Genomic DNA, 23,964 nt, shown 5'->3' on the forward strand with positions numbered 1-23,964 from the left:
ACGCGTGCTGGGGTGGGGCCCTGGAGAGCCATAGAGGCGGGAGAAACAGAGAGCTGGGGGCTTCTGAGGACGCTTAGCACCAGAGAACTATAAAGCAGCTATGAAGCTCTTGTCTCAGCAGCAGCAAGGTCCAGGACTGAACACCAGAAATGTCCCCATGGAAGTGGCAGAAAGGTGAAAGAGATGAGCGCGTGAGAAAGAAGCAGAAATCAGCCCTAAATGTCAGAGGGAAGCCCCTGTAAGCACATCTCGGGGAGAGTCTCGAGGACCCCGAGCCCAACCCAACACCCAAGTTCGTTCTCTTGCTCTCAAGGCTAATATCTGACTGATGGTTCAGAAAAAAATAAAACCCTCCCAAAATGCCACCCCCTCCCCAGTGAACAAACAGGTTGTGGGCCTGAGCACAAGTACTGTCTACACGGGCTGGGAGGCTCTGCCTCCGGGCAGCCCAGAAGCTCTGGGAGCCCCACGTGCCAGGGGTGCGGCCAGAATCAAGAGAAGCTGAGAGGGCGGTGACAACCTGGAACAGAGGTATTCAAGGCTGGTGCCCACAGTGAGGTCTTTCTCCGTCTCCACTGCAGGAAGGACTGGGTGGTCTCAGCCGTACAGGACCCTGAGCCAGCCCAGGGCCCAAGGTGAAGAGAGCGCTTCCCCCCTCAATAAGAGACGCCACAGGCCTCTTGCCATGCTGTTTGGCACTGGTGTCTGGGTCACCAGCTCGCCCTGTTGTGGAGCACATAGCCAGGGGCTGCCTCTTACCTGCCCACAGGGTTGGACACCCTTGCAGTAAGGCCCCTCTCCTGGCCCCCTTCCTCTCCTGCAGGTGGAGGGAACGGGGTGAGAGGGACCACTGGCTTGGATACACACCCCTCCTTCAAGCTGCCTGCCAGGTGCCACAGAGCACAAGCCCACAGATGAATCTGCCCCCAAGGAGGGCCCTAGCTGGGTAAGGCGATGGGGCTGGGGCACCCCAGAGGCTACCAGTCACTCCCTACCCTGTCCTCCTTCTCTCTCGTTCGCTCCTTCCACCCTGATTTCCTGGGTGATTTCCAGGAGAGAGCCCTCCAGGTAGTGGGGCCATTTTTCTCATATGCTTTGGGGGAAATGATTGGGTCTTGACCAGAAGACCACAGAGTCTCCCCTGCAACCCCCAACCTGCTCCCAACCAGACTGAAAGCTCCTAATGGGGGCCGTCCATCTGTAAGGTGTCCAGCCACCAGGCTGCAGAGAGAGTGTCCTATGGAGGCCGTGTGATAAGGAAGGGAGGGCCAGGGGCAGGGAGAGGGCAAGCAAGCCAGCTCTTGGAAGGAGCCAGTGTGTGTCCCCGGGGACCCATCGTACCTGGATGGGGATGAGAGGCTCCTTGTCGTCGATGTCAATCAACACATCTTCCCCAGGACTGAGTAAGCTCACGTCATCTGTAGGGGGAGCAGTGTCCAGGCCTGAGAGGGGGCTCTCTCAGGGGCTCACCCCTCCTGAGACACAAGACTCGGCCCTCTGTCTTGCCGCACTTTTCACTCCATGTCTCCCTCTTCCTCCCAGCCATCCTTCCCTCTCCCGGATCCCGTCACGCTCCCCGTCTCCCCAGTTCTCCCTCTAGCTCCCTCTTCATCCCACTGATCCCTGAATCTCCCTTTCCCTCGGCCTTTTCCGCACCACACCCCACCTCAGCATCCACCCCCCCAACCTCTCCTGGGGGGCCCAGCCCAGGGCCAGACGGTGCCCTGAGGGAGACGAGATTCCCACCCGTCCTTCCGGTCGTCTCATTCAGGGCCCGGTAAGCTGGGAAGTCCACCTGTCCCAGCCCCCTCTGCCTCCCCGCCCCCGTCAACAGCCCCTCCCCTACCTGGGCCGCCCTGTGGGGACGGACTCTCCTCTGAGTAAGGGTTGCACAGGAAGCTCTCCAGGGAGCGGATGGTACACTGGCCCACCACAGGCCGGCGGCCAAACTGGCGATTATCAATTACCTTGATCACGATGGGGGGACAGTAGAGCTCCTCCCTGGGCAGCATCTGGGTGGAGGGGGGGGGAAGCTCTGGGCAGCAGCCTGACCCCATCTCTGGGAGGTCTCAGAGGAAGGCGAGCCCTTCTTCCCAGGGCAAGTCCAAGGTGCAGAAAATGCTCTCAACCCACACATAACCCCCAAGAGCCAGCGATCCAAACGGGTGGTTTGCCGAGCCCAGGAGCTGGCCAGTGGAGCAGAAGCCACACGCCCCTTCTGTCTGCCTCTTGGATGCTGTATGCAGAGGCCGACTTCTCCCTCACAGTTTTACCTTCCAAACACATCCAGCTCAGCCTAAAGTTAAAACAAGTCTACTTTCCCTGAACCCTCACTGGCCGGGGAAGGGAAGAAGGGAGAAGTTGGCCCGGGACTCAACGTTTCTCGCAGACAGACCCCCCCAAGTGGATACTCAAGAGTTGGCTTCCAGACCCAGATTCTTCTCCCCCCAACCCTAAAAGCACTTTGAACACAACTTGAAATAATTTATATGCTCTCCTTCGGTGGCGGCTTTGGCTCAGCCAGGAGGAGGCTCCTGTTGACAGCCACTGGGCCTGGAATTTCTATAGTACTTTCATCTTGCAAACCATTTTCCTTTCCTCAGACTTGCCTTACTCTGGTCACTAGGCCCAGGCAGCCCAGGTTGCTGGAGGGAGCTGAGGCCTGAGGGCCGCGGGGGTGAGCCCCTCCGCGGGGGCCCAGGCTGGGGGAGGACCAGGTCCTGGAAGGTTTGGAGGAATCCTGGAAGCTCAGAGACCTGGCAGGGAGCACCGGGGGAGCTGAGGCCGGCCCTGAGCGGGGAAACAGCCACGGATGGGTCCTTGGGAGTTCCGTGGACTCAGGATCTGAGGAGAAGGGGCCGAGCTGGCCCCCTCTGCACTGCTCGCAGGCTTCAACTCCTCCAGGGAGGAGAGAGCATTTCCTCCCATTCTCCAGTGAGGTGGGAGCAATGCCGTGACCCACTCAGAATCCCGCAGGGAGCCAGACCGCAGGCCGCCTGGGGCCGCAAGGAAATTCTAACCACCAGGACTCCGGAAGGGGACAGCAGGGAGGTCGGGCTCACCACTTCCATGAAGAGGGTGCAGATGTCAAAGTTGGGGTTCTTCCGGAGGTTCTTGATAACACAGGACTGCACGGTCTGGCCCCCGCACTCCACCACCAGGCTGGGGGAGGACACGCTGGCCAGCTGGTAGCTCTTCATGTTCCGAAGGCCCCACGCCAGGATCTGGGGGCACGGAGTGAGGACAGCAGCTGGGAAGGCCCCCAGGCCCCAGAAAGGCTGGGCCAGGAAGAGGAAGGGCCCGGCTGCCCACAGTCCCCACCCCACCACGGGGGCGGGCTCACCTCGATGGCGGTTCGCTGGAGAACAGGCTTGATGTTCTGGGGGACCATGTAGATGTTGGCCTCCCTCTGGGGTGGCGGGTAGGGTAGGTCCGTGTCCTCCGACTGCAGGGCAGCAGGTAGAATGGAGGCAAAGGCAGGAGGGAGACCAAGGCGGAAAGACAAGAAAGGAGGACAGATGGGATGGAAAGAAGGACGTGTGGAGAGACACAGAAACAGAGTGGCGAGGACACAGAAGTGGGCAGACAGAAATGAGAGAGCAAAGTCAGTTTCTCAGGCACCATCTCCTCCAGGATCACAATTCTAGCACCTTGGCCCCGGGTTCAAGTGATCCTGTTTCAAATGAGCCCCGGGGCACCCCTCCTCCCACCCACGAGCTGCTCAGGGTGACCCCATCCCTGTCACACATACACTTGTGCACACACGTGCACCGTCCCGTCCAACCTGACACGTCCACTTCAGCCCCTCTCAGTCCCGAGAGGACCACGTGCCCTCCTGCTAGCCTGGTTCTCCTGCCTCCTGGCTCAGACCCTCCCGACTTACCACCCGCCCTGGTGTTCCGTCTCCAGCCCCAAACTCACACCTGTCCTGAGGTGTGACACATCTGAACAGAATGCTTGCGCTGTGGGCCAGAGGGGGTATTTACAAATAGGAGAAGGGGGCAGCAAGGCCCACCATCCAGGGGCACCCAAGGGCCTATTGGGGAGGCTCCTTCACACCACGGACCAGAGATGAGCGTGGCCTGTGTCAACCCTACCTGCTATGGGTTTGCCAGAAAGACTTGGGCAAGAGTCCTGAAGAAATACATAGGGAAGCAGGCGGGGCAATGGAGGCAGGTATTACTGTGGATTAGACAACTACCAAGTCTGACAGTGGTTAGAAACATGGGCTCTGGGTATAGATCCTGACTCCACTACTTACTGAGTAAAATAAGTTATTTCACTTCTCTGTGGCTCCATTTTCTTCATCTATAAAGTGATTATTAAAAACTATCAACCTCTAAAGGTTAGTGGGAGGCTTGGAGAAGTTAATACAACATTTAGAAGAGTGCCTGGTTCATGTGAACTCTCAACAGGAGCCCACATGGCACCTCTGTGACAACTAGAGAAGGATGACCCTTTCTTAAAACTCTTAACGTCCACGTCAGAAAATCATCATAGTTTACTAGTTTATTAGAACAAGACACTTTACTGCCACCTACTGGAAATTGTTATAATAAATTAAAATACGTGACGTCTGCACTGGAAATCGCACGCCCTTAGACCCAGGGCTCTTCCGCAGTGCACGACCTGCACATCCACACATGGAGGCCCTGACGCTCAGGAAATGTTAACTATAAATAGAAGGGCTGTGCTGTGTGCTTTACAGGGCTTGCCTCAGGTAATCGCATTAATAAACGATGGAATCGTTGGATTCATTCTCCGAGTGACTTGCTCTGGGTTCCTTCTCAAAGGATGGTGCTTCCATCTACAGATGCTCTGACGCAGACGGTGGGAGCAGCTGGAGGACTGAAACCCACCAGCTTCCTCCTGCCTCACCACTTCACAGCCCATCCCAGCTGTCACTCCTGCCAATGACACACTGATGATGCTATGCTTCGTGACCTGTGGTGGTAAGAAGCTCATTTCTAGAATCAAACCAGACCCTGGTCCTAGTCTGAACCCTGCAGCTCCTCAGCTATTTGACCTTGGGAAAATTATTCAACCTCTGTGACTCAGTACCCTCACATGAAAATCCGGGATAACGAAACTCTTACAAAATTGGTCTGAGAATTTAACAAGAGAACAAATATAAAGGGTTTCTGGCACATAGAAGGTGCTTAATAAACAGCAGTGACTAAAATGAACACTGTATTGTTGGTGGTGCCATTGTTTCCGTCACTCATGTTGTTGGTGATCCCCCAGGGACTTGAGCAGAGCTGAGCCATCAGAGGCACCTCTCAAAACAACGCTGGCTTCAGAACTATCCCTAAGTCCCCAGAGCACAGAGTGAAGGAATTCATCATCTTCCTCCGGACCCACAATGCAGGTGACATGATATTTTTAGACTGGCTGAGTAGCGGACGCCATCAGGAGAAAGAGCGATGAGCAGGGCTGCCACGGGCACAACTCCAGGGGTGCTGTGCACGTCACAGTCCACGTGAATGGTGCCCCTGGAGGCTGGAGGCAGAGCCCGTGGTGGCCTGGCTGCTCGTCCAACCTTGGCACTCCAAGGCCACCTACTGCAACAGCTGTGCAGCAGGGGTCGCCTCTTTTTGAAAAAGGTTATGCCTGAAGGCCTGCTGGTGGCCTGCTCAAGGCTGATGCCCAACCCACAGTGGACCCAGGGCCAAAAGCCCATGACGAAAGGGACAAACAGAAGAGGTCAGGGAGGGAACAGCCCCGGGCTCCTGGGTGGGGAGGCAGAAAGACCAAGCCTTTCTCATAGGGCTGCAATGTTGTCCTGAAATCACCCAGGAAAACTCATGAATATACTTCCCCCAGAACATTCCTCTCCTGGTCCCCAGACTCTGGGCAGTGTCCCTTTGATTCCTTTTTGTCCCTCACTTCCACGTCCCGCTTTCCCTCTGGGCTCCTCCAGGTCCCCTGTGAGGATATTCCTCTCTCTGTGCAGACGCCCAGGCTCCCCACCACAGGAACCTGCTTACAGAGGAAGACAGGGACCAAGAACCTGGAGAAGACTGGGCTCCAGTACCGTTTGCAGGAGGCCCTGGAGGAAGACGGCGGGTGCACACAGCTGTGGAGCGCCAGGCCCGGCCGGCAGGAGGGAGAGACAAGCAGAGACAGCGGTTAGAGGCGCATCCGCAGGGCAGCTTATGAGGCACAAGGCCCCCAGTCTCATCCCAAGGCCACCTCCATCCACCAAATCGTCCTCAGGGGTCCCAGGACATCCTTGCTCCCTGCACCTTGTTGCCATTCCCCAGAATCCCTGCCTCTGCAGGGGCTCCCCTACACCTGCCAGCTGCCACCAAGTCCTCTGTCCCCTCCCCACTGTGCGCACCGCCCCGCCTGTAGGCACCGCTCCCGCCTGTAGGCACCGCCCCCGCCTGTAGGCACCTCTCATTATCACTGCACATCTACGCCGCCACGTGCTCTGGCTCCCTAACCCGGTCTCATCCAGTGCGCCCCAATTTTCCACACTATCTGCTGGATTTTTTCCTTGCATTTAAAGACAGTCTCAAGACGGTATCTCATCCACACCTTCTCTCTGTGTCCTCTCCTGCAGCCTGCCACCCTCTCCTCTCTCTCTTCCTGAAAAAGGCTGCCTCCATCCCCTGCCTCTCCCCCGCTTCCACACAGCCCTCTGCCCAGTGCACTCGCTCCGCCCCTTGCACCCCCTCCCTGGAAACTTCTCTCTCCAAAATTAACAACAACCTGCTTGTAGCCCAACCCAGAGGAAACTCACAGGCGCCTATCTCTCTCCCTACCTCAGCAGCATCTGGCCAGCTGACCTCGTCGTCCTGCCTAAAGCCGTCTGTCTAGCTCCTTACCGCTGGCCCCTCCACCCTCTCTACCCTCTGCTGGCTGTGTCTCCCTGGCAGCCTCCCTGCTGCTCCTCTGCCCATCCCTCCCCTAGGCTTTCCGCTCCCAAACATCTCTCCTAAGCCCCACACTCACATTCCAACCTTACCGCTACTTCATCCATGTGTCCTCCTGGCCTCTCACACCGAGCTTGTCCCAAACTGGATTCTCTAAGATCCCACCCCTGCCCCCCCGCCAAACTTGCTCTCTTCAAATGTCATCTCAGAATCCAGCCCCACCATCCACCCAGATCTCCAAGCCAAAAACGCCACACCACCCTTGACTCTCCTTCCCCTGGATTGATCCCCAAGCCTTAGGGCTCTGTCTCCTAAATCTCCCCCAGGCCCACCCACCCATCTTCTTTCCTGGGTCTGGGTCACCACCATCTCTTGCCTGGATTCACCAGCTTCATCCTAAGTGATCTCTTGCATCTGGTTTAGCACATCCCCTTCCAATGAATGTATGCTGTACTCTGCAGCCAGGGAAGACTTTCTAAGAATGCCACCCTGTTTAAAACCCACCCACTCAGGATGAAGTCCAAACTCCGTGACGCAGCCTCCAAGACCCCTCATCTTCTAGCTCCTGTTGACCTCTCTGGTCTCGCCTCTCACCACCAACTTTCCCCTCCGGGACCCCAGGCAGTGATGGGCCACCTCCCCAGCCACGCTCAACAGCACCCCCACTTCTGAACGCCAGCAGGTTGCAGGAGGTACCACACTCTCTGTACCTGTGAGGTTGGAGCTCACGGGTCCCTCTGTCTGAAAGGCTCTTCTGCCCACTTCATCTGGCTACCTCCTACGTGGACTTCATGTCCACCTAACCTGGAGCCACAGGTTTAAGTTAAGCACCCCACGGTTCCCAGAGCAACTTGTCCCATTGAAAGACACATCACGCTGGGTTATTTCTGTGCGTTCATTTGTCTGTGTCCCTTGTGAAACCAGCAATTCTGCACACGGGGACAACAGCTATATCCCCTGTCCAATAAATAAAGGCTTATGAACAGATTATTGAAGGCAGGGAGGGAGGGATGGCAGAGGGCGAACGGACAGGGGGATGGGGGACAAAGAACCGACTCCAACGCTCTCCCATCCTTCCCAACGCTCTTGCCTGTGTCAGTCTTGCATCCTCACCAGCCCCTCCTTTCCCCGTGCCCGCTCATTCCTCCCTCTGTTTGAAGGGGCTTCCTTTGCCATCTTCCAGAATCTACCACATCTTCCAGGGCCTAGGTCAAACTCTACATCCTCCAGAAAATCTCCCCAACCACTCCAGAAACTCTTTAAACCCTACTCTCTGACTTCTTTTACCTCTAATTAAGCAACCCTGGGCTCTGGTTGCCCAAGGTCCTGACTGGTATCCCACATATCACGCTTGGGAGTCCTGTGACACCAGCCCGATGGCCACTCCTGTGCCCAAGTTTCTCAATTTGTTCTGGTCCAGCCCATCTGAGAGGCATGATATCTCCTTTCAGGACAGTGACCCTCAGTGGGGTGGGCTGCAGCGACCCCTATCAGCACTGCCAGGCTGGGAGGGGGTGGGTGTAGACTGAAAGCACCGCCAGGACATCCTGATTCACTGTCCCGTGTGTGCCGGGGGACTCCGAGGATCACAGAGCTCAGGGGCAGCCACACAATAGAAGGCTAATAAGATGACCCCTTCCGTGGCGGGGTCCATGCCTTCCATGCTCCTCCCCACCCACCCTGAACGCAGGGCAGACGTGGGGCTGCTACACTGACGGGGTTCTACAGGTGTGCAGGGCGCTTACCGAGACAGCTCAGACCAAGAGGACAAGGACACAAGGACAAATGAGGCTCTCTCCCCACCTTAAGCAGAATCCACCTCCTGCCTCCTTTCATCTATCCGTCCTGCTGGCCAGTTCAGTACAGGGAACTGAGGCCCCTGAGCCATGAGGGGGGCTTCCTCCCCCGGTCCCAGGGGCCACCACACTAGACAGACGTGCATTCCCAGGGCTGGGGCAAGTGTGGGCAGGCCCCTCCAGCCACCTAGGTCAGTGTTGCCACCGGTAGCCCACAGACCCCCTCCTCACACAGCAGGGCACAGTCAGGTGACCCTCTGGACACTCAGATCCGAGCTCCGCGGGGAGCTCCATGTGGGCGCAGCCAGGCGGGCTGGGAGGGCTCCACTGTCTGCCTGCCCCACCCAGCTCGTTAGGGACAGCATGCTGCTCTAATTACACTTCCCAGGAAAAACAGTGTTTTAAATTAAAGCCTTGGGGGAGGGATGGGGGATGGGGGACCACTGGGCTTATTCTCCTGATTGCAAAACACCAAATTTTTCCTTCTGGAGGATTTGGGGGTGCCGGAGAGTACCTCATGTACATCTCAGACTAAAAGCCATAGCCTGTTGCCTGGATTAGGAAGGGGATGGAGTGACATCTGGTTGGCCCCCAACTCACAGCAAAAAAGCCACGGAGGACGCTCTCCTTTCAACCAGGGCATGCCTCCACGGAGCGTGACAGGAGCATCAGAACCAAGGGTGATACTCCGAACCACGCCCCCTTAGGTGCTCAGGACCACAAGCCCCTGCTCCCACCTAAAGGATTCCCAGATGGGGTCTTCCTCTGCACAGGCTCCACATCCTAGGAGCCCTCAATTATTAAGGAATCTGCCATCATCTCTTCTGCTGTGTGTGTGTGTGTGTGTGTGTGTGTGCGCGCGTGCGCGCGTGCATGCTCTCGTGAGTGTACATAGTTGCACACACTCACACATGCCTGTGCACTCTCCATTTCTCAGGAAATCTAAAATTGCAGTTTCTTTGAACTCATTCCCCTTGGCAGCGCAGACCGCCTTTGTTCTCCAGACAAAAAGGAAAAGAAACGAGACAGAGGGCTCAGAAGAGGCGGGGAGAAGGAGGGAGAGAGGGAGCCTGGGCCAAGGAGCAAACAGAGGAAAAGGGAAATGCAAAGGGAGAGCTGGACAAGGGGAAGAGAAAGGCTCAGGAAGAGGGGAAACAGCAAGTGACAGACAGAAAGACAGGCTGGGAGCTGGAAAGAAACCCTCCCCTCCACCCGTTTAGGACCCTGGTCTCCCAGACACCAAAGCCTCAAAGACACAATGCAACAGTCCCCCTTCCCGACCAAGAGCCCCTGGAGAGAGATGCTCCAGGTGGGCAAACAGCCTGGGGGAGGGGAAATCTTGTTGCCCACCAACTGGCCCCACGTGGTGACATGCACCCCCAGCCCGAGGCACTGCCACCTGGACCCCCAAAGAGAGCTCAGAGTCACCTCTTCCAGGAAGCCATCCCTACTGTCCTCCATCTGCTCTAGGAGAGCTCAGCCCGGGTAGATGCCTTTCACCTCATCCATGACACTGTCTCCCACACAGGCGTGGGCTGTGTGCTGGCCGGAAGGCAGTCCCCACCGAAGAGGCCGTCCTTACGCCATGCTTCAGAGTCACTCGCCCCTCTCCATTCCCTCTCTAGCCTAGGCCCCCATCACCACATCTGTCTCAAAAGCCTCCTAGCTGGTCTCTCCTGCCCCTCACTCCCCACTCCACACCTCTCTGCAGCCAGACGGCTTCCTAACACACCCATCTGTCCTCTCTGCTCCCAGACTTTTGAGGGCCCCCGTGGCCAGTGGCCCAGAAGCTAAGCTCCCGGCATGGCTTTTCAAAGCCCTCCAGGATGGCTGGAGCGCCCTTCACAGGGATCAGGCCGGGAGTCTGGAGGGGGCTGAATGAGGGATACCAGGCAGGAGCTCGGCCGCAGCAAAGAAGACAGAAAAATCTTGCTAAGGCGTCAGGCTTCCAGCAGGACCAGCGGCAGCAGCAGCAAGACTAACCTGCCTCCACCCCGCCCCTGGGGATTCTTAAAACCAAATAGGACGCAGGACCTCGGCATGAGTCTTAGCCTTCAAGTGCAGGGGAAGAAAGAGGCTGAGCTCTGGGCCCCAGGGCCTGGGCGGGAGCCCTCTGGGGATGAAGGGGCCACCAGGTCACCTTCTGGGGTGGTTCCCTGGACCAGCTGATCCTCCATCCATCCTACTGGGCCTGGGACCCTTTGAACGTGCTGGCCCAGCCCTGTGCCCAGCAGACCCCCAGGACTTGCTCTCCTCTGGCCCTGCTGACCCACACCCGCCTCAGCCTGTGGCCGGCTGGCCCTGCGGCAGCGCACTTGGCCCTCGTCAGGCTCTGGCCCCAAAGCTGCAGATTTTGATTTGCTTCCTGACAACAAGACCACAGCCAGATCCCTGCTCTTGGAATCTGAGCCTTCACTGTTATATATTACAAATCCAGTTATTAAGGATTTTAACTTTTTTTAATAACTCATCCCTGGGCTGGGTCTTCTTCAGAGCAGGCTGTGGGTTTTGGCCACAGAATGCTCTCAATCAAGAGAGAGGGCTCCGTGCTGCTTCCCTGGACAGGACTCTCGTCCCCTTTCCAAATCGGCAGTCTTTCGCAACTGCAGCCAGAAGCAGGAGGCTGCCTGTCAGGCGCAATTGCGGCCAGCTCACTTGGCGGACCCCACCTCGGTCTGGGAGCTGCAGGAAGTGAGGTAAGGGGCGCGGGGCCGGCGGATCCCACATCCTGACCCTGCACTTCAAGTCCAAATTGCACTGAAAATGTCAAATGGTGTTCGCTCGCAGCCTGGGGATTCCCTGACGGCAGGAAGTGGCTGCCCTTTTCCCACCCCCATCTGACCAGGGCTCTCCTTCCTGTCTCTCTGCCCAGGCCTTTGCCTCAGCTCACTCTTGAGGACCTGCTCACAGATGTGCAGGAGGCCATAAGGAAATGGGCTTCTCATCCTGCAGACCAAAGGGCATAGCCTTGCTCCATTTGGATGCAAACCCCAAACTTCTCCCAGAAGCTAGGAGTCCCCAGCCTGCCCCGTTCCCTAAAGCAGCCGGGCCCCAACCTGGTGCTTGGTCCCTTGGGCCAGAGGCACGTTCCCCACCTTCTTCCTAAGCGCTACGACAATGTTCGGCTAATGCCACCTCCACCAGCAAGGCTTCCTTGACTACTCTGGTCCCTTAGGAACATTCTATTCTTGAAAACATGCCACTTGGTACTCAGCCGTTGAGACCCCTGCTGTCCCAGGGGTCTGGGCAAATGTGGCTTCCAACATAGCAGCAATCCACCTAAGAGCCAGATTCACACCAGGACACACCCCAGGCAGCCCCGGATCCACGCAGAGTGTGGGAAATTAAATCCAGACAGGGGTCCATGTGACAGAGGACACTGGAGTACCAGGAACCAGGAAGACTCCAGGGCATGGCCTTCATCTTCCCTCTGCCTCTGCCCACCTATCCCCAGCCACAGGCCACAGCTGTGAGGGGCCAGCTCACCTCTTCCAGGATCCCTGATGTATCCTGCACCTGGACCACACCATGGAACAGTCCACATCCAGGAGATGGTGGAGGGAGGAGAGGAAGGAGAGTAAAAGTTTACCATTAGTGACAAGGACCACTAGGCTGGGGCAGAGATAAACACACCAGATGTCTCCCTACAAGGAGCAAACAGAAACCACTTCCCATCTAGGGTGAGGGTGATGTGCTTCCCAGACGCGCCCTCTACGTGGTCCCTGAGAAAGTAGGTACAACAAACGTTGATGCAGAGGGAGTGGTGGGAGAGGCCAAAGCGTAAACCTGGAGCCCAGGCGTCTCTAGAAGTGACAGGAGAAAGGAGAATGACTAACAGCCAGGTGCTGGGAAGGTCCCGGACCCTGTATAACAGCCCCAGGAGGCAGTCAGGCCTGAATCCCTGGAGCCACTGCTGGAGATGTGGACTTGGAGAACCAAGGAGAAGCAACCTACATGCCCAGGGCTGGCAGAGCTGAGAGCAGAAGCTTGGAGCGCACAGGGAGCAGGAAAGGGAGAGGGAGAGAGACTAGAAGGGGTGGGAGGAGAGGCAGAGGGTGGAGTGGGGGCAGGGGGCAAGGAGGGCTTGTACTGTAAGGACTGTCTGCAAATTGCCTGGGCTCCCCCCCTCATAAGGGGAGAAGCACCCAAACAGAGCCCAAACGACCACTTCTCAAAGTTGCAGCTGAGCCTGGCCGGGCAGAGGATTCCTGAATCAAATCAGCCTGTGTACCAGTAAAAGGTTTACATTTTTCATGACCCCCAGGAGAAGGAAGGGGAGCAGGGCAAAGGGAATGAAGTCTCCATAGCTAGTAGAGGAAATAAAACCGGATCTTGGTGGGAACACTGAGTTGGGAACTACGGTCTAAATCAGAGCTTCTGAAACGTGAGCGCGCGTCCGAGTCCCCTGCAGGGCTCGACAATGCCCAGGTTTCTGTGCTGCCCTCAGAGTTGGCTTCATAGGTGTGAAGTGGGACCCAAGTTTGGCATTTCTAACAATACCTCGGGTGATGCCACGCGGAGAACTACTGGCCTAAGTCGATGGTTCTCAGCCCAGGCTGCACATTCAAACCTCCTGGGCAGCTCTGAGAGATACGAAGGCCTGAGCCACACCCTGAAAGATGGGATTTCACTTGGTCTAGGGTGGGGCCTGAGCACTGCTGATTTTTAAAGCTGCCCAAGGGATTCCAACATGTAGCCCAGCTGAGAGCCACTGGGCTGGATGACCATGAGGTCCCTTCCATCTGAGTCTGTGATTCTTGGACTTCTCAGGGGAGAAGGGCGGGAAAGCCAGAGCTGGGCAGGGACCCCAGCCCCTACCCACCCTGCCCCTGTGGCCCCAACCGAGCCTTGCTTGGCTTGAAGCCAGGATGGTGGTGGTGCACACCTGCTCCCCTTCCTAGCCTGGGAGGGGACTGCAAACACCGGGAGGGGGCAAGTTTGAAGAAGCAAAAGTGAGAGCGAGGCTTACCTCAAAACCAGGGATATGGTGGATGGCCGGCTGGGTGAAGAAAAAGAGCTTTGGTTAGGTGCCCGTCACCCAAGGCCCCACCACCTTTCTGCCCTGGCCAGGTAAACACATCTCCAACCACAAAATGACACTCATGGACTATGTCTGTGATCAGACAGTCCAGGGATTCGCAGACTCTTCCTTGGCGGACTAGGGACTCCTGCGAGGTGCCTGGTAAGCGAGTGCAGGGGAGGCCAGGTTGGCAGTGTGCCGTGTCCCCTCCAGACACTTCAGCCAGAGTAGCCTCACTTCTAGCCGGCTTCCATATTAGGGCTCACATCCCACTAAGAGCGAGTTTGAAGATGGGGCTCTAATCCAAACCCCTTATTTTACAGCGGGGAATCAGCTGGCTGAGGCTACGGTAGAGCCAGCACTGCAACAGGGGTCCTGCCCTCACCTGTCCCTGGAGTCCCCTGCCCCGGACAATCAGGCACCCTAGCCAGCTCACAGAGGTCCCCCTTCCAGAAACCACGTCAGGATATAACCCAGAGAAAAATATATCCAATGGCCAGAGGACTCAGACGTAATAACACAGTTCAGATTTCCGCCCCAGTGTTTGATCGTGTCCTGATTTGGGGCTCAGAAAAGATGGGCAAGATCGGTTCCAGCAGGAGGCCCCACATCCAGAGGTGGCCCTTCAGTGCTCTCCACTAAGTGCAGGCCCTTGGTGGGGGAAGAAGAACGTAGCTAAGCCCCCTCCCCTCTATCAGACCGTCCCCTGCCTGGGCCCTCACCCTCCACCACCAGGAGCTCCCTGCCGGGCCTCCTGGATCTGGACGTGGACCAGCCTCACCTTCTCTCTCTGGATGAGCTCAAAAGAGGCCAGCAGCTCACCCGCCGGCTGGTTGCCCCTGGTCAGCGGGAACCAGGCCAGCCGGGGCATCCGTTCCAGACTCGGCTGACAGATGCAGCGTCCCATAAACTCATCTGCACCCTAGACCGAGCATAGAGAGAGAAAAGTCAGCGTCCCCCCGCCCAGGGCTCTGGCAGCCTCAGAGCAGTCGCCAGACCTACAGCTGGCCTCCCAAACTCGGAAGGGCCTCAGAAGTCAGGGCAGCCCCTGGTGCAGACGGTGAGCTCTGCTTCCCTCAGGGGGATGCGAGGGCAGCATGCGAGTGGCCTCCTGCCACTATTGTTAATGCTGAATTCCCATCGTGTTCCACAAGTCCCTTTGTATGTCCAGCTAGCGTTCACCTTGCCTTAATGTAATCAGGCTCTAAGCCCATTGGACAGGAGAGTGACAGCCTCCTAGCAGTTCTTTAATGCCCTCAGCAGGAGAGGTGTTTGACATTTCCCAGGAATGTGTATCTCCTGTTCGTTTCACCTTCAAATCTCCCCAGTCTCCACATGGGGAGACTGTGATCACGCTCATCCAATTAAATGAGTCTTGTTAAAATGATGTTTTCATCTTATCGTTCCCTTTACTCATGAGCCTTCCATGGCTCCCCACTGACTAGAGGATAGAGTGAGCTTGCAGACCGGTGAACTCCGACCTTGTGGTTAGCTCCCCCAAGGGCAGGGGCCGCAGACAGAACCTGGGTCTTGGCCAGATGATGCCACAGCTGTCGTAAGCCTTGGTGGCCCGCCCAAGGCACTCATCTGGAGAAACCCAGGCCAGGACTGGGAGGCATCCCCACCTGCAGTCACATCACTGCTGGGGACATTGCCGAGAGCCATCCTGGAGTGGCCACCAGCTTCTGCATAAATGCCCACACCAGCGGGTGACAGCCCAGCATAGACCACTCAGAGTGGTCACCAGCCACAGCACTGGGAGGGGTCCCAGAGGCTCCTCTGGGCCCATCGTTGCCCTCTAGTTGCTGGGTCATGGAGAGGCTCGGGGAGGGGAGTCCTCACAGAGGCCAGGCCGCCAGGACAACAGGAGCTCAGGGCAATGGATATTTGCCAACAGGTACAGCCCCGTTTGACTATATTATCAATGAGCACAGCTCTGCTCTCCCCCAGGACCCTGGGGCCCACCCACCCAGAAGAGGCCATGGCTTTCTCCCCCGGGATCCCTCCCGGGCACTGGCCCAAAGGGGATAGAGTACCATTTGTGACGAGGAGGTGAGGTGCCCTTGGGAGAGAGAGGCTGCGTCCTGCCGGCCTCCCGCCCGCCCTGCACCAGCAGTCACACCTGCTTCTGCAAAGTCCCCTGGCCCTGGCCCCCCTCCAGGCCCTGCCACCTCCCACCTCCTCCTGCCCCAAAAGCTCCAGGTCCTGAGCTCTTCCCCCGCAAATCCCCAAAAGACCCTTCCTCCAGCTGCTCGGCCCCCACGGAGCCAGCTCTTCCTTCTAAGGGCAGAGCTTACGGGTCAGCCTCCCCAGCCCAGGCCCGCATTGCCCACCACCAGCCAGTGGGGCGACCTGATCAGCCTCACCTTCCCCCAACCCCTGGTCACCACACTCTCCCTTCCAGTCATGGCAACTCTTTCTGGAAGCATCTGTGAAGCCCTAGCCCCTCCCCTTTCATCTACTGCCACCCCCAACCCAGGTAGGGCCTCTTGGCCACACACCCCTCGGCCGACACAGTCTCTCTCTTCCAACAGCATCCCACCCCTCCTTTGTAACATGTCGCCCTGACCCCACCACTCTCCCCGCTCCCCTGGCCTCGTACTCCTTTCTCCTCCTTCCCTGCCTGCCTTCCCCATCCTTCCATCTCCCACTGGCCCCCGTGCTGTGCTAACACCCCTGCCTCATCCCAACACCCCAATCTCCCATTTCCACCAGGGCCTGGGTCTTCCCACAGCCCCTCACATTCCAGCCCACAGCCCTCTCTCTCCTGGGAACCTTTCAGAGCTGTGCTGTCCAATACCGGAGCCACCGGCCGCCTGTGGCTACTTAAAGTTTAATGGATTAAAACTAAAACAATGAAAATTCGGTTTCTCAGCACACACGGCAAGTGGCCCTCGTTTGGGGGGCATGACCACAGAGCCTTCCCGCCAGCACAAGCGGTTCTGTGCTGTGCGACAGTCCTGCAGAGAGGGCCCCACCTGCACCTCACACTGGCTCCCTGGAGGAGTCCCTGCCTGGTGGTTCCTGAGCCCCGGCTCCCACCTGGCTGGGGGACCCCACATGAGGGGCCACCCAGCCCAGCACAAGTGCTTGATAACCGTGTGTGGAGTCAAAGCGGCCCTCGGATGGGGAGAAGGGACCGACCTGGGGTCTTATAAGCAAGTTAGAGACAGAGAAAACCCAGGCTCCTGACCACAGCCAAGCACCCTTGCCAGATCTGTACCCGCTCTCTGCCGTGGGCACAGCACACGTGGTGGCAATTCGTTTTTAATTACTCTAAAACAGTTTTCACCACTGCCTGTGGGGTTGGGGGAGAGGCCATCAGCCCCAGCCTTGGGGAACTCCCGTCTCGTTGGGGACCCACCCCTCACAGCAGCATCTCCCCTGGGCCCTGGAGAGGGTGGGCAGTGAGGGCTCGGGGGAGGAAGGTGGGCACACTCACATAGGTGTCGTGGTCGTACAGCTCCACCACGATGCTGGCCGGCTGCTCAGCGATGCTGGCCAGCTCACCGAAGATCTCGATCTCGTAGAAGATGAGTGTCTGGTCCCAGGTGGGGTTCAGGGTGTTCTTCACCACCACCGTCTTCTGGCTCTGGTGCATGAAGGAGACGATTGCATAGGGATCTGTGTGGGCCAGGCACAGAGAAGGGAGATGGGACACAACGGAGACCGTGAGAGTCGCCCGTTCAGGAGTCATGCAGCCACAAAGCTGGAGCAGAGCTGAGGCTGCCACTCAGGAGCACCGACGTCCAGGCTGGAGCCCTATCCTGGGGGTACCCCCCCACCTCCATCCTCCGTGAGGCCAGCCGGTGGCCACCATGGGGAGATGGGACCGAGGTCCCAGAGAGTGGGCGCAAAGATCCAGAGAGCTTCCCTCCTGGGCTCTTTCCTGGGCTGGTTGCTGGAGGCAAAATGAATAGATTGTGCATTCATTCATTCATTCATCCAAAAAGCACTTACTGACTGAGTGCCTTCTGCATAACAGGCCGGGGGCTAGGTGCTAGGGGCTGAGGATACATTTGGAGCAAAACGGTAATCTATACAAACAAACATAAAATGACAATTTCGATCATGCTTTGAAGAACACATAGGAGGTGCAGTGGCGTGTGAGAGAGGGATCTGGCATGGCTGAGTCTGCATTTCAGCAAGCTAACTGTGGCCGCCACCTGGAGAAGAGACTGGAGGGGGCAGAAGTGGGTGCAGGGAGACCAGTTAGGAAACTACTGCAGGGGTTCAGGCAGGGAGGGTGGTGGCTTAGATGGGTGGGGGCACTAGAGAGAAACAAAGGGATTCAAGGGCTATTGAGCGGTGGGGGGGTGTGAGGGGGACCCTAAGATCCCTGCAGCTCCCTGACGCCCCCAAACTACTTTCCAGCCTATTGGCCCCAGCCATGCTAGCCTGGGACCCACCCAGGAGGCATTCCCTCTGCCTGGTCCCAAAGCATCACTAGAGAAGATTCTAGGGCAGTGGTTCTCAAATGTGAGCATGCAGCAGAGTCGTCTGGAAGGCTGGCAGAGACTGCTGGGTCCCACCCTCAGAGACTCCTTCATCGGGTCTGGGGTGGGGCCTGAGAATTGACATTTCTGACAAGTTCCCGGGTGTTGCTAATGCTGCCTTTCAGGACTCCACTTGGAAACCAACGCCAGAGAAGGTCCCATGGGACTGAGTGCATGTAATTTGGGACAAGAGCAAAGGGCTCGGAGGAGGGGGCTCCTCCAACTTCTCTCATTAGGGGGCAGGGTCCAGTTTGCCATTTTGTAAGACTCGACGAGCCAGATGCTGAGGGCATGTGGACAGGGAAGTCTGGGGATCCAGGAGGCTGGCAGCTGGATGCTAGATGTCTGGCAGGGCTGAGCCCAAATGCTCTATCACATGCCCTATACCCTTGGCAGTTCCTCCATCCTGTAGCACCTTGCATCTTCTGCACCCTCCAGGGCAGCCCCCACGTGACTCAAGAGGACCTCAGCGCCAGACATCTAGAGCCGGGGTGTCCAACTGCAGTCCTGGGGCTGAGATGGGGAGATAGCTCTTCCCCACAGAGGGGAGGGAGCAGGCCAGTCTCTCCCTGGCCATCAAGAGTCCAAGTGGCATGCCACAGCCACTGCACAGGAGGTGGCAGAGTGGCTATTGAAGAGGTGGGAAAGTTGGAGTGGGCAACAGGAGGACTTCCATCAAGAGATGGGGTGGGGGACAGGGTCCAGGATTCTGGCTATTGCCCAAAGGGCTTGTTTTAAGGGCGGGGGGGGTGGTGCAGAATTCACGTTAGGAAACAGAAGCTACGGGCACTCACTGGCTGAACAATGCTGGGTTTGCCTAACAGGAGGCAGCTACCAGGCTAGGACCAGCTTGCCAGCTTTCAGGCACAAAAACAAACTGGGGTCAATCTGGGAGGGCTTCCTGTAGGAAATTGGTTTTGAACCTGATTCTGGAGGTAGAAGAGGGCAATGGGAGGCCCTTGGCAGAAGAAGGGGCAGGGGAGACATGCCCACCACATCTTGCCACGCCCACCAGGTGGGAGCCTCCCTGGCATGGGGCTCTCCTTTCCCATGCACCAGCCTGGCAGGGCTGGCCCAAGCCGTTCCCTTCCTGGCCCTGGCAGGGCCCAGCGGCGTCTGTGCATTTAATGAAACCGTCTGGCTGTGATACCATCAGCTCCAAGCTCGGCAGAGAACCTCTCCCCGGTTCCAGTAAGAAAAAGAGGGCGCGTTCCGATAAATAAAACCATATTCGAGAGCCAGCGAAAAAGCCCCTTTTGTTCCCGCCCCCTGTGCTTCCCAAGGCTTTATTTTTATAAGCGCGCGGGCCCCAGACCGACCGCGTTTACACAAAGATCACAATTGCACATTGTGGCGGCCATGCACGCTGTATTGGTGTTGGCAGCGCCCCCCACGCTGGCCCCCGAGCAGGCGACTCCTTCCAGCAGCCCCATCAGCGCAGGCAATGAGCTCAGCACTGGGGGAAAGGGAGGGGGTGGCTTTCAAACAAAAATCACCCAGACCCACACGCTCGCCCCGCCCGCCGGGGGCGGGGGGAAAACACACAACAAAGGCATTGTAAGGAGCAGGCCTGGAGGCCTGGGGCCTCAGACACTGGGCTACTGTGTGCTGGGGCCTGGCCTCTCCCCGCACAAGGCCCAGCCCCTCAAAAAAAGAGAAACAAGGGGGGTGGGGTGTTGCTGAGGCAAGGTGGTCAGATGAAGGGAAGCCAGACGGACGCACAGACACAAGCCTCTTCCAGGAAAGCCAGGAGGATGGAGAGGCAGATCCCAAGGAGAGGTGGAGGGGAGGGGAGAGGCCAGCTCTTCCCAGAGCCACTCCAGGAGGGGAGGGCCAGCTTCAGCCCTCCGGCCTCACCTGCCAAGCCACACGGAGCACCCCCGGCACTGAAGCTGGATCGGAGCTCTGTGAGGACCACAGGCTGCCCTGGGAGCTCCAGCCAAGAACACACAAGGGTTCTACTGGACTCCATCACCACAGGAGGCCCCAGGCAGGTGACTGCTGGACCTGCAGCCCTGTGCCTGATCTCTGCTGTTCAGGCCTTCCCGGAGCTCCAAGGAGGACCCTTCTGCAGTCACAATACACTAAGCTTCCCTCATGGGCCCTCCCTCCAACTGCTCAGACCACAGGGCAGGTGTCATCATACCCCTTGTCAGAAGAGGGAGCTTTGCCCCAGAAAGACCACTAGCCCCTACTCACAGGTGCCTGGGACCAGACTCCCTGACTCGTAGTCAGTGCTCCTTCTACCTGCCACAAACATGGGAAAAGGGCCCTTAAGACAGGGTGGAGTAGACTGCCAGTAATCAAGGCATTGCAAACAAAAACTGCAGTACAGCAGTATTTTTCCTATAAAATTAAGAAAAATTGTTTAAATTTTTAAAACCCAGTGTTGGCAAATATTTGACGAAATAGGTACTCTCCTTTATTGCTGGAAGCAATTCAGCAACCCTTTAGAAAAGCCATAAGGCAGTATGACCTGAAAAACATAAAACTGTTTACACCCTGTTTCCCATATTTCTGGGAATCATCCAAACGAACCATGAAGCTATATGAACAAAGATGTTCGCTCCAGCGTTACCTGTGATCCGTCATTCGTCCACCATACAGTTATTGACTGACCCGCATATGGTAGGTAGGCACAGTGCTCTGAATAGGAAGGTGTACGAGACACGGTCCGGGCTCTGAAGATCATGGCTGCTGCTTGGAAGTGGTAACTAGACATCGGTTACAATACAAAGCGATGTGCAGCCTCACGGCGGAGCGTTCAAGGCGCTAGGGGTGGGGGTACGCCCTGGAGTCTGGTGGCGTCAAGTCAGTACCCCCAAAGGCGGTCTCCAGCCCCGAGTCTCAAGAATAAGGAGGTAACCGAGGTGGACCAAAGAGAAGCACAGCACTGGCAAAAGCACCAAAGAGCACTCAGGGAACAGCAAGTCTGGCTGAGGGGAGGAAGGTAGCACCCCGGGGCCCCAGGGAGGAGGACGCAGGCGGGCAGATCGCAAACGGTCCTGGACTTGTGCTCAGCGAGTTGGGCTGAATCCTGTCCATCAGAGTTCCCCAAAATGTGTTCTTCGCAAGGCGAGTTCTCGGGGAATGAAGGAACGCTAAACACGTTCAACAGACTCCTGCAGCCACCCCAGCCTTCAATGCCACCGTGATTCGTAAATCGCTAAGCGTGCAGGGTTTCCCAGTCTCTCTCGCTCAGGAACCCTTTTTAAGTGGAGCATTTCACAAGCCTCCAGCACACCTTGGAAAACAGCTTCTTAAGCTCATTGGGAGAATTCCCCCAGCCAAAGCCAAACTTAACAGAAAGCTGTGCTTCAAAAGAGGGGGTGGGCTCGGACTGGAGTCCAGACAGAGGAAGCCCACAAGCAAGGGCTCCCCAGCCCCACCCAAGCCAGAGTCTGGATCTGGGAGAGACGAAAGCACTGGTCCCCACGGAGGTGACTTCAGCTGTGGGGCAACCATGGTTCACCAGACCTCACTGTGGCCTGGCGTGGCAGCAACGCCCCTCAGGACCACCCAACTAGCACACAGCTTTGACCTCCCTGGAACCACGAGGCCAGCAAAGAGGGCACAGGACCTTCTGCTTTCTTGGCAGACACTCTACCCCCATAAATGAATAACTTGGCATCTGACCTACTAGCCTTCTCTCATCTCCTTCGTTAACCAAGGGGGGCCCCTGAGCCCACTGACCCATGAGACTCTCAAGGAGGAGTTTCTGGGTGCCTCAAGCTAAGGGCCATGCCCTGGAATGTGAGCTGCCCAAGGGTCCTCCCTCCTGGCGGCAGCTCTGTAAGCAGAGCCTATGGCTCCCTCAAACCACACCGGTGGTCGCCGGCTGGGGGTCGAGGCAAAGCAGAATTCCCTGGAGTATAACAGGGCAAAGGAGACAGCGCACTCCCCGATCCCCTTTGAGAAATATCCGTCTACAGGGAAGAGCAACTCAGCTCTGACCGCTGTTCACAGCCACAATGCTGCCCAGCAGGTACGGCACTGAGGACAAGTGATTTCTAAGTCCTCTGGAGTCCTGTCTTTTCTGTTCAAAGTAGATCCAGTTTGTATTCCAGATGCTCACCCAGCAGTGGCAACCCTATCCCAACGTAAGAGAAGCCATTTGAATCAAGCAACGTTTCACATTTTTTATACCTAATCACTATGCTGGCCACACACACTCATAAGCGCACAAGCACAGGCCACACTCGCCCTTCCAGTGGTCCAGAGAACTGATGCCGGGCCTCCACTCAAACCCCACCCAAGGCAAAATCCTCAGGCAGCCTGGATGGCAGTGTCTCCACAAGCCTCCCTCCCCGACCGAGTTCAGTGTTATTCAACAAGTGTTTCCTGGACAATTCCTGTGTCCCCCACACCTTCAGTCAAGGAGAAGAAATAGAGAGAGCACTGGCCTTGTGGCAGCCCCAAGGCCCACCACACAAGGGACTAGCAGAGGGCACAGCACAGGCTCATGGGGGCCCCGCTGGGGAAAAGCCCAGGGCAGCAAGGTCAGAGCGCTTCCCAAGGAGAGCCCTCTGGGCTGCAGACGCCAGCAGGCAGGCTGGAAGACGACACCAGCGACAGACTCTGTGCCGGACCCTCCCCAGACCCCAGACATTCCTGATTCACACAGGAGTTTCCTCTGAGAAATGCCAGCCAGTGGCCACGCACAGCCTCCAGCCACCTCAGGGTCAGTTCCAGGGGAGAAACTGCTTTGGTTTAGGGTTTGGGAGTGAAAATAAACACTCTGGGTTTTATAGGTTCACCCGTGTTGGCTGCTGTTTTCCTTTCCAGCAGCCGCTCAATCAGGCCTTTCATTCAGAAGCCAGCGGCCAGGGCCTGGGCAGTGCCCTCAAAGCTCAAGGGATGTTTATTTGGGGGAGGGGGTGGAGCTAGGATGGAAAGTGTGACGTCTCCTTCGGTCCCGGTACCAGGCTGACCCTGCCTGCAGTCCCCAGAGGTGCGGGTCCCCGGGAGGAGCACCCTCCCTGCAGGGTCCACCCCCCGCCCGGCCAGTGGAGGACAAGGGGCCCTCGACCTGCACCCCACTTACCCACCCCCCACACACAAACCTGCCGCCTGCACCCCGACCTCTCACACCCTCCCCCGAAGGAAGAGGAAGCAAGACTGGGAATCAGGTCACTTCTCTTCTCCTTGGGGTAGGTGCTGATTTTCAGAAAGCATCCCGGCCAAGGTTCCCAGGAAGTTGCAGCTGCAGAGATCTCCCCCACACTCCCACAACCCCCCCACCACCACCTGCCAATCCCCATGTGCTTGTTGCTCCATCCACCCTGAGCCTGGCTGCGTGGGGCTCGAGAAAAGGTCACTGAGAGGAGAGGAACACGAGGAAGCACAGCTGTCCCCAGGTCAGGGAGGAGCAGGGTCCAGAAAGGAGGACGGGCGCCTGGCCATGAGCTGAGTGCCATTCTGTGAACAGGAGGTCACTCCCATAGAAGAACTCAGATCTACTCAAGTGAGTAGCAAGCACTTGGAGCAGGGTACATCACTTGTCAGCTATTTTAACTCAAGCAGTTTAGTTTCTTCATCTGTAAAATGGGGATGTTCAATGCCTGCTTCACAGGAGAGTGGTAAGGGGTACATGAAAGAACGTCAGCAAAGCGCCTAGGCTCATAGCGAGCACTTAGTAAGTGCTAGCTCTTTAGATATCTTAGTGTTAGTTCTTTAGAACCTGCTGCAGGCTCAAGGGTAAGTCAAGGTCCCTTCCCGGAGGAGCTCAGAGTCATGGCGGGAAGAATATGACAGAGGTAGATGGCAAGTGATCT

At 57.2% G+C, this 23,964-nt stretch overlaps 1 protein-coding gene across 9 annotated transcripts in view; it reads right to left on the reverse strand.

Moving 5' to 3' along the window:
• DYSF (dysferlin) overlaps nt 1–23,964 on the reverse strand; it is a gene marked incomplete at its 5' end in the record, with an annotated part of 221,322 nt that overhangs the window by 68,325 nt on the left and 129,033 nt on the right. For all 9 annotated transcript variants that reach the window (XM_079941051.1, XM_079941049.1, XM_079941047.1 and 6 more), the window contains 8 exons: nt 1,342–1,418; nt 1,847–2,012; nt 3,063–3,224; nt 3,344–3,445; nt 12,161–12,190; nt 13,644–13,673; nt 14,476–14,616; nt 17,137–17,318. In XM_079941051.1, the coding sequence (XP_079797177.1) occupies nt 1,342–1,418; nt 1,847–2,012; nt 3,063–3,224; nt 3,344–3,445; nt 12,161–12,190; nt 13,644–13,673; nt 14,476–14,616; nt 17,137–17,318 (890 nt within the window). The remainder of the gene's footprint in view (nt 1–1,341; nt 1,419–1,846; nt 2,013–3,062; nt 3,225–3,343; nt 3,446–12,160; nt 12,191–13,643; nt 13,674–14,475; nt 14,617–17,136; nt 17,319–23,964) is intronic.

This window comes from Stenella coeruleoalba (assembly GCF_951394435.1).
Source record: "Stenella coeruleoalba genome assembly, chromosome: 13".
In the NCBI taxonomy this organism is placed as follows: Eukaryota; Metazoa; Chordata; class Mammalia; order Artiodactyla; family Delphinidae; genus Stenella; species Stenella coeruleoalba.